General features: G+C 50.1%; 9 protein-coding genes across 9 annotated transcripts; 2 read left to right on the top strand and 7 right to left on the bottom strand.

Annotated features, from left to right (window-relative positions):
* Nucleotides 1-97: 97 nt before the first annotated feature.
* Nucleotides 98-724, bottom strand: KNAG0H01455 (uncharacterized protein; the record flags this gene model as incomplete). Its single annotated transcript, XM_022609404.1, has 1 exon — nucleotides 98-724. The coding sequence occupies one exon, from the start codon at nucleotides 722-724 to the stop codon at nucleotides 98-100; it is 627 nt and encodes a 208-aa protein (XP_022465804.1).
* A 1,186-nt stretch (nucleotides 725-1,910) lies between these two features.
* Nucleotides 1,911-2,546, bottom strand: PSF1 (DNA replication protein PSF1; the record flags this gene model as incomplete). Its single annotated transcript, XM_022609403.1, has 1 exon — nucleotides 1,911-2,546. One exon carries the CDS (start codon nucleotides 2,544-2,546, stop codon nucleotides 1,911-1,913), a length of 636 nt encoding a protein of 211 aa, XP_022465803.1.
* Nucleotides 2,547-2,730: 184 nt separating this feature from the next.
* Nucleotides 2,731-4,458, top strand: RAD61 (Rad61p; the record flags this gene model as incomplete). The annotated part of the gene is made up of 1 exon (XM_022609402.1): nucleotides 2,731-4,458. One exon carries the CDS (start codon nucleotides 2,731-2,733, stop codon nucleotides 4,456-4,458), a length of 1,728 nt encoding a protein of 575 aa, XP_022465802.1.
* A 142-nt stretch (nucleotides 4,459-4,600) lies between these two features.
* On the bottom strand, nucleotides 4,601-5,785 carry KNAG0H01430 (FluC/FEX family fluoride channel; the record flags this gene model as incomplete). Its single annotated transcript, XM_022609401.1, has 1 exon — nucleotides 4,601-5,785. One exon carries the CDS (start codon nucleotides 5,783-5,785, stop codon nucleotides 4,601-4,603), a length of 1,185 nt encoding a protein of 394 aa, XP_022465801.1.
* A 357-nt stretch (nucleotides 5,786-6,142) lies between these two features.
* On the top strand, nucleotides 6,143-6,724 carry HED1 (Hed1p; the record flags this gene model as incomplete). Its single annotated transcript, XM_022609400.1, has 1 exon — nucleotides 6,143-6,724. One exon carries the CDS (start codon nucleotides 6,143-6,145, stop codon nucleotides 6,722-6,724), a length of 582 nt encoding a protein of 193 aa, XP_022465800.1.
* Nucleotides 6,725-6,876: 152 nt separating this feature from the next.
* On the bottom strand, nucleotides 6,877-7,227 carry DAD1 (Dad1p; the record flags this gene model as incomplete). The annotated part of the gene is made up of 1 exon (XM_022609399.1): nucleotides 6,877-7,227. The coding sequence occupies one exon, from the start codon at nucleotides 7,225-7,227 to the stop codon at nucleotides 6,877-6,879; it is 351 nt and encodes a 116-aa protein (XP_022465799.1).
* Nucleotides 7,228-7,392: 165 nt separating this feature from the next.
* On the bottom strand, nucleotides 7,393-10,251 carry KCS1 (inositol polyphosphate kinase KCS1; the record flags this gene model as incomplete). The annotated part of the gene is made up of 1 exon (XM_022609398.1): nucleotides 7,393-10,251. The coding sequence occupies one exon, from the start codon at nucleotides 10,249-10,251 to the stop codon at nucleotides 7,393-7,395; it is 2,859 nt and encodes a 952-aa protein (XP_022465798.1).
* Nucleotides 10,252-10,664: 413 nt separating this feature from the next.
* On the bottom strand, nucleotides 10,665-11,807 carry GCV1 (glycine decarboxylase subunit T; the record flags this gene model as incomplete). Its single annotated transcript, XM_022609397.1, has 1 exon — nucleotides 10,665-11,807. The coding sequence occupies one exon, from the start codon at nucleotides 11,805-11,807 to the stop codon at nucleotides 10,665-10,667; it is 1,143 nt and encodes a 380-aa protein (XP_022465797.1).
* A 240-nt stretch (nucleotides 11,808-12,047) lies between these two features.
* Nucleotides 12,048-12,680, bottom strand: DAS2 (putative uridine kinase DAS2; the record flags this gene model as incomplete). The annotated part of the gene is made up of 1 exon (XM_022609395.1): nucleotides 12,048-12,680. One exon carries the CDS (start codon nucleotides 12,678-12,680, stop codon nucleotides 12,048-12,050), a length of 633 nt encoding a protein of 210 aa, XP_022465796.1.
* Between the last annotated feature and the right edge of the window lie 67 nt (nucleotides 12,681-12,747).

Here is a 12,747-nt window from a genome sequence, read left to right as displayed (position 1 = left end):
TTGAAACGTCGGCTTCACAAAAGTCAAGTTCCACCTGGTGTTACAATACGACGGCGGTAGTGTCTCCACACAGTCCTTCACTTTCTTAAAAGTGAAACTATTTTCTCAATTTCTTGGTCAGTGCCATTAGACGCTGGACAATATCCACTGAGCAGATATTAGGAAACGATTCAAGATCCTCTTCATCATTTTCTGAACCTGTATTTTCTGTAGCTGTTTGCAGGTTCTCAATAATATCATCGATTAAAGCTCTCACGAACAGTTGAATTTGGTGTACCGCACAACCGTTGTGAGAGTTGAAAAAAAAGAATTGCTCGTCTCCTTTTAACGAATCTGTTGCTCCTATCACGGAAGCAGCATTATCCGTGCAACAGGATGTGAGCAATTTTGATAGAGAAAACATTTTTATCAACGAAAGCAAGGTTTCTGTTAGCTCCTGCTTTTCTTTTGTTTCAACTTCTGAAAAGTAAATCGGAAAGCAAGCTTTATCCATATTACCGGTAACTAGATTGATCGTGACACTGATACAATCGGTGCCCTTGTTTGATGTCCAGCCATCGGTTTCCATAGATACCCAAGGCAATTTGACTTTCTTCAAAACGTTAAAACGTTGATAAATAATATCAGGAATGTTTGCACTCAGTAGACCATTTGTTTGCACACGCTGAGGTACCAAGTATTTGTTATAGGTATCAAAGAGCTTACGGAGCTGCTCTCTCACCATCGCGCCAGATGCACTGATATGGTTCGAGACCTTTTTTCTACCAAACAAATTCTTACATTCTGGCAAGCGCCTGCCCACAATGAGCTTAATGAATCTAGAGTCAAAAACGGAATAGCTCAGTCCTAACACCACAGCCAATGAGACAAATTCGTCGAACACGTCATCAGGTTTAGCACTACTTTTGACTTTCCTTTGGACAGCCCTTTCAATAAAGCTATCCAAAGTTTGCTGGACTTTTCTTTGTCCCTTGCAAATTCAGTTTTTTTCTCAGGCGTTCAACGTTTGGTCGTGATGGACACAAGTGCAAAAGAACCTCAGAAACATCTTTAACATGAGTACCATGTTTTCCAGTTATATGATATTGAGAAGTTCTTGAAGGATATTTCTGTTGTCTTTTCTTATCTTCAAAAGTTATTAACTCGTGGCAGATCGTGTTGTTTAATTTATTGTAAAATTGACAAACCCTGGATTTATCCTCCAGTTCAACATAAAAAAACTTGTACAGGTTCGAGTTCTTTCGATTATCAAATAGGATGTCCAAATATGCTGTAGCAAGTGTGGTGTTTTGTAGACATTTATACTCCATACCCGCTGCGTCGTCGGAAGAAGCAGTCAAAGTATCCTTCTCAGGATTTCCGGTGCCAACGCTATCCACAAGCGTCGATTGTTCCTCATCAGGGACAGATGGAGAAACTGGTTTGAAGCTATCAATGGTCCTCTGATAATTGCCAGCTTATATAACCTGATCGCGTCTCCACACTAAAAAGGTGCCTTTTAATAATTGATGTAGGTAGACATTTCCTTCTGGGTCGGGACAATATAAAAGAATATTTTTGGGAACATCATCCAACATTCTTTCAGATGAGCATATAACCTCTGTTTCAAGATCAATTTTCAATTCCGCACCAGGTCTAGTCACATGGCGTGTCACGTGGGACAAGTTTCGGTGTCACGTGGTGGAGATTCAATATCACATTTCACGAATTTTAATATCACGTGAAATACACGTGGTACAGCTTTATGTCACGGGCAGCTCGTATCATGTGATATGCTAAATTCGGTATCACGTGTAGTATCGCTTTTGACGAAATGGAAAGTTTTAACACCGCTGCGATGCCCTGGTTCTTTATCCTGGTGCCCTGATGTCCTGATGTCCCGATGCCCTGATGCTGGCTGTTTAATTGGGTTAGATCTTCTGGAGGTATCCCTGTTGAATGAGGCTTTCGACATCACTTTGCCGCACGTAGAATTGCGAGTCTTTGACGAGATTGAAAGTGCCGTACTCCGTCTGGATCTCACCGGCATCCTTCAGCACCCGCACGTCAATAAAGATATCGCTCGGGGGGGTCAGCGACCCGGCAAGATCGATATCCGCGAACGCGGGGGCACTCTTCATCTGCGTCAGCAGGTCCGTGTACTGTTGAAGGTAACTTTGCTCACTGTGTGACAGGTTGCCCAATTGGTCAGAGAGCGTGCTGTCCGTGGCACCGCCGCCACCGCTGAGCACGTCTCCTGCAGTGCCCGCCCACGCCATCCCGTCCATGATCTCGCTCCTCATCTTGTGGTAACTCAAAAGACACCTCTTGTTTCTCTCCAAACACAGTAGATTGACAAAATGTGCACATTGGCCAGCAGCTGCATCACCACCGGCACCACTCTCACGTATTTGTTCAACCTCTGCAATGATTCCACGCACGAGTGCGTCGTTGTACTGCGGGATGGACACGTTCGCGGTACCGTCACGGATACCGTTCCGCCGCGATTGCAACTGCTGAGTCCGTTTGGCCTCAATGATCAGTTTGTTCCCGAGATCCCCGTACATTGTGCTGCTACTTGTAGACACAGACTACTACCTGTTGTTGCTCTTCTGCCCTCTACGCGACTCGTCTTTGCTCTAGTTGACCACAAACGCGTTCACTAATTGAATTTGAAAGATACACAGTTAACGATGGATAGCAAAGTATCGGACAGTTGAGGGGACAGTCACCCAACCCAACTCCTCCCCGATGAAAGTGTATGGGAGAGTAAGCAAACCGCGGGTGTTTCATGAGGTGCAGCGGGGCCGTGGACAGCATATGACGGGGGAACAATCGCAATCGCAATTCAGCAGCGACGATGAGAGCGAACAGCGCGATGTGGCGCCATCCCGCGATAAGCCACAGAGAGAGAATGACGACGTGTTTGGTTTCTTAGACCCTGGGAACGGGCGGCACACGCGGGTAAATCGTGGGAGGAGGAGGAGGAAACGAACAGCGACTCTCGTGGGGGAAGATTCGCCAGATGAGGAGACTCTTGCCGCGCGCAATGATGGTGGTGTGCAGGAGCTCGAATTGTCCGTGGAAAGCTTCCTAGATGGAGTGCAGAGGAGGACGGCGTCGCAATGGGAACAGCAGCTTCAAGAGGGAGAATCCAGTTTTTTAGATAAGTTTCTCGAAGGTACCACTGAATCGGCAACAACCGCTGAGGTGAAGTACAAAGGTACGCCGGAGGCACATGATAAGAAAATGTACAATAACACTAGGACGATACTCGTGAAGAGGGATGACGAATTTGGGGATGGTTCGGAACAAGAGGGTGAGGACGAGGGAAAGCCGGACAACTCATTTGGTGCCAACAGTTTTCATGAACTCAGGAATCTGGGTCATTCGTTGAAATACAGGCAGGATCTCGAGTTCTTGCTCACCGACTGCATTAGCCACGCGGAGAGACTTTTAAATGTAAATTTGTCCATCCGTAGGGACAATTTGTTCAAAGAGTATCTGTCCAAACACCACGCAAACGATATATGGGGGTTGTGTTTCAATGAGGACGCGCCTTCGCCAGAGCTTGATTTTTTAAAGGGCACGCTCTTAAGTGAATTGAAATTGAGGCCTACCGAGATCCGATCTTGGCCCACATTTTCCCAACTCATCACTCGGCTCAGTAACAATTACAGTAAACCAAACGGGCCAGCAAAGAATAAGAAGAAAAAGACAAGCAAGATGGTGTTAATGAACTACAACGAGTTCTACTCAAAATCACATTTTGACACCAGTTTGGATTTAGCATTGGACTTACTTCAGTATTACCATAAGGAGGTCTCCCTGGGAAGCGAGCTACAAAGGAACATATTGGTCTTTGTTTCGGAGCACCCAGAGAGGGAAGATACCCTGGTGAAAACATACTCCACTTTATCAAACATCCTTCTCGATTGCACTATCAACGACAGCAGCACGTTCAATTTCCTTCTGGAAGTTTTTACCAAAAATCTCCCCACAGGGTATGCCAACCCTTACTACTCGCAGGGGTTCATTCTCTTGACGAATCGATTGCTAGAGGAGTTTAAAATGACCCCGCAGCTCGCCGATCAGATTGCTCTCCCGACGTTCAGTTTGATAGTCGCGGATCTGCTGGACGGAGAATCTACTATCGAACAACAAAAAACCAACGTGTGCCAATTGGCGTTGTGTCTCAACGTCCTGGATTATTGTGACATAGGGATAAAAATAGAGCAATGGTCGAAAGTCCCGCAAATACTGAGCGGGCTACAGAAACAGGGGGCCGATAAGTTTCTTGTGGGATTATTTGCGCTTACAGTCAGCCTTGTGTCCATTAAATCATTGTCCGTGCACCCTACAACACCTTCCCTTCAAGAGTTGCTTCGACAAGAACTACACTCTCTAAAGATTATAGCAAAGGACAACAAAAGCGTATCGAGCAAAGTAGAATACGCACTAGGGAAACTCTGCTTCTGACTCTGCACCCGAACAACTAAATTTGGAGATGTATTATGAATTATGTATATATATATATATGTATATCCAACATGATGAAGAATCAACGAGGACGTTGACAGGAACAGTAACATCCATTTTGAACACTTGTACAATTATTGATCTAACAAACGGGTACCGTCAACCCTCTCGACCAGGCTAGGGATCCCAACATAATAATGCACACGATGTATGAGACGCCGAAAGAAACGGAATAATAAAAGAGACTACCCCGGAAGCCTAACCGGTAGCCCTCGTTCATGAATGTACTCAAAGTGCTCAGACAGCCGCAAAACCCATTGGACAGTGCTGATACTACTCGGCATGCGGTGACAGATGTAATAATGGGGGTGTTGCTGTGTCCATTTTTCTTACCGCGCTGGACCATATCAAACACGCAGATCAGGATAACACCAAGCTGGTTCGCAATAAAGGTCCCATGCGGGAATCTCACGTTGCCTGAATTGAATGACAGCGATAGGTGGTGACGCAGCAGGGAACCGAATATGCCGAATAACGGCGGTAGCGTCCATACGGCTCTAGAGTAATTGTTGTAGACACAGGCTAGCACGATGAGCAACGCGATTAGAGGGATTGTCGCTGCCGCAAACACCATGTTGAGCCATTTGACGTATTTCAACACTGTGTGGTGCGCGACAACAGGAGTTGGATGAGGGGTGTCGGAGCTGTCTTCCGACTTTTCGCTATCTCTGCTGGTGGTGACTGCGGCAGCCAACTGCTCTGCCAGCGCTCTTCCCCAGATATAAGCACCAAATGATATAAAGAGGTGGCTCAATAACACCGATAGAAACTCCATGATCCCATACGCTCTGTTGGGCAACTTGACGTGCTCGTTGATGTTGATTCTATTCAGGCTTGTCGAGTAGTGCATCATTTCGAGTACCATACTAGAATACGACGAGCAGGCACCGCAGAATCCGGTGGTGAGCCCTGTGTACAGGTATGGACACTCCGTAAACCATGAATTTTCCGGACCGTTAAGGATCTGCAGCGCGCCCATCAGCAGACATGCAACGAAGTTCGGCCACAGCGACGATCCCTCTGCCGTGAAGGAGTACTTGTATTTGGTCAACGCCTCAATACCGACTCTTACATACGTCCCAAGAATGGACCCCGTGCTAAAAACAAGAAGAAAGTGCACTTTACTGTCCCGTGTCATCCACTTCTTCCACAGTGACGTTGCCATCGCAGCATCGTTGTGGACTGCTCTTTGAACACTGTTCTGTCCCTGACCTCCAGTTCGCTCCAGATCATCCGTGCTCGTGCCGTCCGACGCCTGCTTGTTCATCCGCGGTATCCTCATCGCGGTAGTAGTCATCTTGAGAGGGTGTATGTGCTGTATTAACCACCATGCTCGTTTCTTACTGAACAACTGCAAGATCCTAATGACGTTTTGAAGTCAAATCAATAATTAATGAAATGCAGCAATGACATGTCTTGGCAGGAAGGGGAGGCTTTGTGAACTCGACCAAACCGCTGGGAGAGTGTTCACTGGTGCTGATAAACTGAAAGGGAGTTACAACATCAAGTTTCTCATCCTTATCGTTTGTTGTGTCGGAAGGAAGGGCCTATTTAACTACTTCTTCGCAGTTTAACTGAGCGCAAGTTCTTTCGGAGTTTTGGTATTGGATCCCCCTGGAGCACGATGAGAAGAAGTAGAACCATGGCAGTGACGGTGCCCGTAAGGAGGTATTCTCGGCGGGCCGTTACATCTGTCCCCGTGGAACTGGAGAAAATCAACTTCAAACTTGGCAGCCTGGATCTGCTAGACCTGGCTTCTGCGGCCGGCGAGAACTCAGCACCCTACCAGACACAGTACGGTGGTGGTGAGTCAGACGTTCATGGTTCCGTAGACACCACTATTTCAGAGTGCGACGAGGAAGTTAGCAAGGAAATTGATTCCAGCAATGGTATAGGCGCCACTGCCGCTGACGCAGAGAGCCCTTGCGTCACCGGAAGAGAATCTCCATACCTTTCACAAGAGGAGGACTCCCCACAGACATCATCACCAGATACTAGTGGGACCGCCTACGTGACCACAGCGCTACCTCGTGAGGTGCACAAATCCCTGAAGGAACTGATCTACAAGACGAACAGAGAGTTGTACGATGTCGATTCGAACAAAGTACAGTATAAAGCGGGCCTTTCGAGAGAATCTGGCCACCACATACCAAGCCTGCACACGAAACGAGTAGAGGTGAAGCAAGAGCAGTCCTCCAGAGGGTAGCTCAGCCATCTGCTCGTACTAAAACACACAGACACACCTAATCGCCTATATTCGTATCATATTTTGCATTCGCCTAAATCGCAGTTACCACCACTACGTACGCACAACTAGCTATCTATTAATACACAACCCACGGGATATCTTTGCACCCTTCACAGATCAGAGTCCTTTCCTGGGCTCTTCGTCACATTCGCATTTTCGTCCTCCTCGTCCTCGTCTTCTTCTTCGTCATCATCGCCATCCAATATGCTGTCCTGCTCGTTGTAGAAAGTCTTCCACAGATTCGTGACGGATTCAAACTCCTTCCCAACGGCAATTGAGTTCTCTAGCGATATATTCAGCTGATTAAGCCCATTCAGAATTGAATCCATGGTTGTGTTTATGTCTTCCAATATGAAACTGCGCTGCTCCAGAAAGTACTTGTCTCCGGCTCCAAGCCCGGGCAGCGATCCGCCCTTCAAAGCACTGGAGTTCACCGTTTTGCTCTGCGAGGCAGTATCCATCCCTCTAATCCCTCAAGACAGCAACGCGTTGACTGCCCCCATTGAACAGCCGTCTTGTTTTAATGTGCATATGTTGTCTTTTCAATTGACCGATTTAATAGTATATGTATTATATCTGAATGTATGGATATGCAAAGGAATATACAGATGATGGCGTTGCTTGCCTCAGTCGCTGACATCCTGGTCGTTGTTGTAGCGGGGCTCGACGTCGAAGATCAGCTCGTACTTGCGCCACTTCTTCCGTAGCTCGCTGTTCGGGTCGTTGAAGTCCGCCTCGGACTCCTTGTCAAACTCATCGAGCCAGTCCCAAGGCAGTTTAAACAGTTCTTTCCCCTTTCTCTCGGCGCTGTTGTCGATGAGGTTCGCCAGGTCCTCATCTGTGTATGCGATCGGCTCGTCCATGGTCAGGTAGTTCCAAATCACGGTCAAGTAAAACTTTAAGCTTTTCACACCTCTGACGAAGCCCAGGTCCTCCAGATCGCCATGCTTAGGCGGGATCTTGAAGGATCCGCTGACCAAATTGTCCACTACGTCGTCCCTCGTGACGCATTTCGCGAAGTCGATTAGGTTTACTTTAACTTTCCTCTGCTTCGTGTCCGCTTTGCCGTCGTACATCAGCAGAATCGAGGCACCATAGAGACGGAACCCCTTCAAATTGGTGACCTCCACAGCCAACATGTCCAGTTTCTTGATCAGATGTGGGATATGTCTCACAATCGAGCCCACGTGAGACCCGTCGTACAGGAACCGGGACAGGATACGTACAAACTGCCAGCCACACTTGACGCGGCGTCCAAAGTACTTGTCCCTCTTGATATAGTACGACTGGTTCCAGATTTTGAGTCCGCAAATGCGCACACCGAGGCGCCGCGAGGTCGTCTTCTGGCATTTCATTCTCTGCGACCGTTGCTTCGTCGCGCTCGCATCAACGCCATATTGTCTCGTCCCCATCTTCAAGTCCAACGCACAAGGGTGTTTCATGTTACGAGTGAGATCCTCCAGCAGAATGAATTTCGAGACAATTGTATCTGTATGCTCCTCAAGTGTTATGGACTCAAGCGAGATTGGAGGTGGTGAACCAACATTCCCGAATTCGCCATCGGGGGTCCTCCTCTGCGCCTCATCGTCATTATCCCCAGTAACTTTATCCTCTGTATTAAGCAGTTTCTCCCTGATCTTTTCCTTCTTGTGGAACTGCGTCAAGTCCATCACTGAATGCGATGCATCCACGGCATTGGAGAGCGATTCTTTCTTCAGTTTCTGCAGTAACGGCGATTTCGCTTCCTGGACCTCGCGCAGCGAGATGTTGGAGTCCCTTCGTTCGTTTTCAACCCTGGGACACTCGTCACGATTACCATCGTTGTCCCTCGTGCTATTCTTCCCATCATACGACGAGGATGAAGATGATCTTATCTTCTTCTTGAGGTACTGCCTCCCAGATATCGTTCGTATCGGGGCTTCCACGGACGAGTTGCTATAAGCGTGGGTAGAGCTTTTCCTGGAGGGGACTGGTCTGAACACCTCCTGTATGATCAAATCTCTCAATTTCGTGTTCAGCATCGTCGAACCGGAATCTCTCCTTCCCCCCATCTTGCCCTCGAAGTTCTCTGGCGATAAATACGAGTCGTCCGGAGCAGAGCTCGGGGAGGACGACTCCGATTTCCCTGTTGACAGGAATCCGCGGCCCCAGAGGGAGTCAGGGATTATATGCTTATTGTCGTCTATAGATACCTCTGGCAACATGTTCTCATTATAGAAGGATTTATGGTGGTCCCCCCTGTGGTCCGCCATCGGAATCGGTCTGGACGACGATTCTGTGGGGAACGAGTGTATGTGTTCTAGAGGTGCCCCCATAAGGTTTGTAGAAGGGTTACATTCGCTGTTTTCTGCGAAACTCGGGGAAAACTGTGGCCGGTCTGACTTCTTGCTGCGTTCTTGTTCCGCTGGAAGCTGGCTTAGGAAGTGTTCCCTTGAGTTGAAATGTTGTCTCACGTTAAGCACACCGATGTACTTTGGCATGAATCTGAGCAAGTTGTTATTTGTCAGCTCCATTGTCTCGTACCATTTGTTCTCTCTGTTAACAAGCGTCTTACACACTGCCCTCTTGGAAAACCTGAATATCGCCGTGTGTCCACCAACTTTGTTTGTAAACGGTTTCAACTCTACGGCAAGAGGGTACTCCTTGTCCTCCTCGTCCGCATCCTCGTCCACATCTTGCTCGGAGGCGCTACCTGCCGGTGCACCCTCCGCACCCTCAATTGTGGGCTCCCCCGAAGTTCTGCTCTCTACGACAGTGGCAGAGACTTTATCCTCTCCAGAGTTGTTGTCGAGCCGTAGCGGCTCCAAAACCTCTCGCGGCCTGTTATCCATGTGTTGTTGCTGTTGTTGTTGTTCATCAAGTTGGTCATTGATGGCCTCTACTGCTGCTGCTGCTGCTGCTGCCGTTGTACCTGATGAACTCTTTGATCTGTGTGGGTAATACGTCGCGGAGGACACCGGTTTCAACGAGAGGTCGTCCACTTGGTTGTTGGTTGTAGCGGTGCTGGTGGCAGCGGTGCCATTTCCCTTACTGTACCTCCTTTGTGGCCTCGGCGGAGACACGAGCCCGGCGGTAGTGCCACCCAGCGGAGCGTACCCACGGGATATATCTATTCGATGGGTCAATGGGTTAACGATCTTGCCCGCTTTGGAGTGTGAAGATGCCATCGGCCTGTACCTGGAGTTCTTGTAAGAATTCCTCCTCCTCTGCTGGAGTGAATTCCTTGTAACGTTGCCCCTGCCGGGGACCTGCCCATTTGCCACCACCGCACCATCATCATCATCATCACCCGCGGGCGTAGTACCACTCTCTTGCAGCGGATCGTTGTCCCTGAATATCCCCAGATAAGTAGACGCCTTCCTCCCGTGCAGCACGGGACTCAACCGCTTCGTATCCTCCACGTTCAGATCCTTCAACGACGCCAAATCATCGGAAACCACTGCCTGAAGATTCTGATCCGCGGGGCCGTGAGTACCAGATCCCATATACGTGTGTATGTGTGTGTGTTTGTAGCTATTAATAATGCTGCCGCCCTCCGTAGAGACTCTTTATCTTGCCCTCTCAAGAGATGACTTTATCGGCTATCACCAGACTACAAAAGAGACAAAGCAAACAGCAGAGTTCCAGAAACACACGAAGAACCGAGAGTAGTGTACGGAGACTGTATCCGGAACGCAACGCTGCACTACAGATGCAACAACAACAGACGTCCCTGAATGTTGTGGGCCCCACGAGGGTCTTCGAGATTGACTGTTTTCGACGTCTTCGAGAAATTTTTCACCTCTCGAAAGAAGCCGTTACCTATGGCGATGAGCTTGGCTTGATGGGACAAGGTTACGTACTACTCTGTGTACTGGTCTATGTAGTGGTCTACTTACCTGTGGTTGTGCGGGCCTGTTCACCCGCGGTAGTAGTGGGTTGGGACGAGGGGTAGTTTTGCGACGGTGATCGGGAACCGTTTGCGGCGGACCTCGACGACGAGACCCGTGCCCGCCTTGTGGTGACCCTGGGCGACGTACGCCTGGCCGATATTGACCGTGCGTTTTGTGGCCTCGTCGCTGAGCGAGGGCGAGACGCTGCCCGAGGTGACCGTGCCCACTTGCTCACCTGAAGTCGCGTCCAGGATGCGGTCCCCCGTACGGGCCGCTGGAGCAGGTGTTGTCTCCAAGTACTGGAACCCAACGCGCACTCTCCCGTGGGTCTTGTTCTGCAGTTGGTCCATAATCTTAGCGTACCCGTTGAACACCGACCGTGACTTGTCCGCATCGCTTCTCCGCGTCTTGGAGATAACCCACTTCAAGTTCGCCTCCACTGGGGTCGTTGCCGTGTCCAGTTCGTTGCCGTACAGGCATAGACCGGCCTCGAGCCGCAGACTGTCTCTCGCAGCAAGCCCGATCGGCTTCACCTCATTATTCGACAACAGTTGCTCCGCGAATTTCTCCGCAGATGCACCGGGGACAGCGATCTCGAAACCGTCCTCGCCCGTGTACCCACCTCTCATGACACCAACGCGGGTACCATCGGCTAAGTGCACATAGTCGCGCGTCCCGAACGTGAGCTTCTTCAAGTCCGCAGGATCGGCGACCAGGGACTCCAACACTGCCGCAGAGGAGGGACCCTGTAGCGCTATCAGCGCGGTCCCCTCAATGGACTCCCACTGGATCCGTGCATTCTCGGGCAACTCGTTCAATTCGTTCCTGATGAACTCAGAGTCCTCCTTCGCCCTTGAAGCGTTCGTCACCATGTAAAACCCGTCCCCCGGAAAGCCCTCGGGCTCCCTGAACACCATCAGATCGTCGATCACACCACCTTGCTTGTTCAACAGCACAGAAAGCGACCCACTACAAGGTTGCAATTGAGTGAAGTCAGTCGGAGTGATCTTATCTAGCAGTTTCACCGCGCCCGTCCCGGTCAACTTACTCTGTAACATATGCGAGACGTCAAAGAGACCCGCGTGCTGCCGCACCCACCTGTGGGACTCAACGTGCGTCTGGATACCAGGGTACAGCAGCGGCATCGAGTAACCGGCAAAGGGCACCATCTTGGCACCTAGCCTGTTGTGCAATTCATACAGGGGTTGTTTTCTTCACACTGCTCGCAGCGGCCGAGGACAGAAGTCTCCTGAGAAGTAGCATCCCAACTCAACGTAACGGCTGTACCTTGTAGAGCTGCTTGCTGGACGGGCAACCCGCCTGATCCATCGGCATCCCGCCTTATATACGTCCCGTCTCACTTGACTCCGGTGCGATAACGAGACGGAGTCACAGGAGGAGTCCGGTGACTACGCAGCGTCGAAGTACCTGCCGGACAGGGCGTCGAGTTGCTCGACGGCGAAGGAGCGGGCCGTGCCGGGCACCGTCGACGCTGTGGCCATGTTGTTATCTAGACACCGGTGTAGTCCGTCCACTATTATGGCGACTCCGAGAGACACGTCGTTGCTGTGTGGGATGATGAGGTCCGCGCGGGCCCGCGTCGGCTTGACGTAGTCGCGGTCCTCGTTGCGCACATGGTGCACATAGTCCTCCAGAAGCCCTGACAGCGCATCCGGTGTTTGCGGGGACTGCGATCTGATCAGGCTGATCAGCCGTGTGTCGTCGTCCGTATCCACAAACACTTTTAACGCGGAGAGGGCCGCCACGACAGGGTCGAACAGGGCGTAACGACCGCTCAGAAGAACAACCGTCAAGGGTTCAGCCAGCACAGCAGATACTTTGGACAGTAGGTCCTCGAAATCGAAATCCCGTGGAGAGTACTGCCTGGTAGCAGGGTCCAGTTCCAGGTCCAAGTCCATATCCAGCACGTGATGCGTGAATTCCGGGAACGATTCGCTCAGCGCCGCCCGCAGCGCCCGCAACACACCGTTCTCGGAACTCGCAGTAGTGCCGCCCAACGCAACGAGCACTGATTCAGCCATTGCGCCGTGTCTTGTCGCTCTCTCTCTCTCTCTCTCCATCAGATACTCAGGGCATCGCCGTACGTCA

This window comes from Huiozyma naganishii, chromosome 8 (genome assembly GCF_000348985.1).
Source record: "Huiozyma naganishii CBS 8797 chromosome 8, complete genome".
NCBI classification, from domain to species: Eukaryota; Fungi; Ascomycota; class Saccharomycetes; order Saccharomycetales; family Saccharomycetaceae; genus Huiozyma; species Huiozyma naganishii.
Note: the sequence above shows the minus strand (reverse complement) of the source record. Positions and strands in the feature narration are given on the sequence as shown.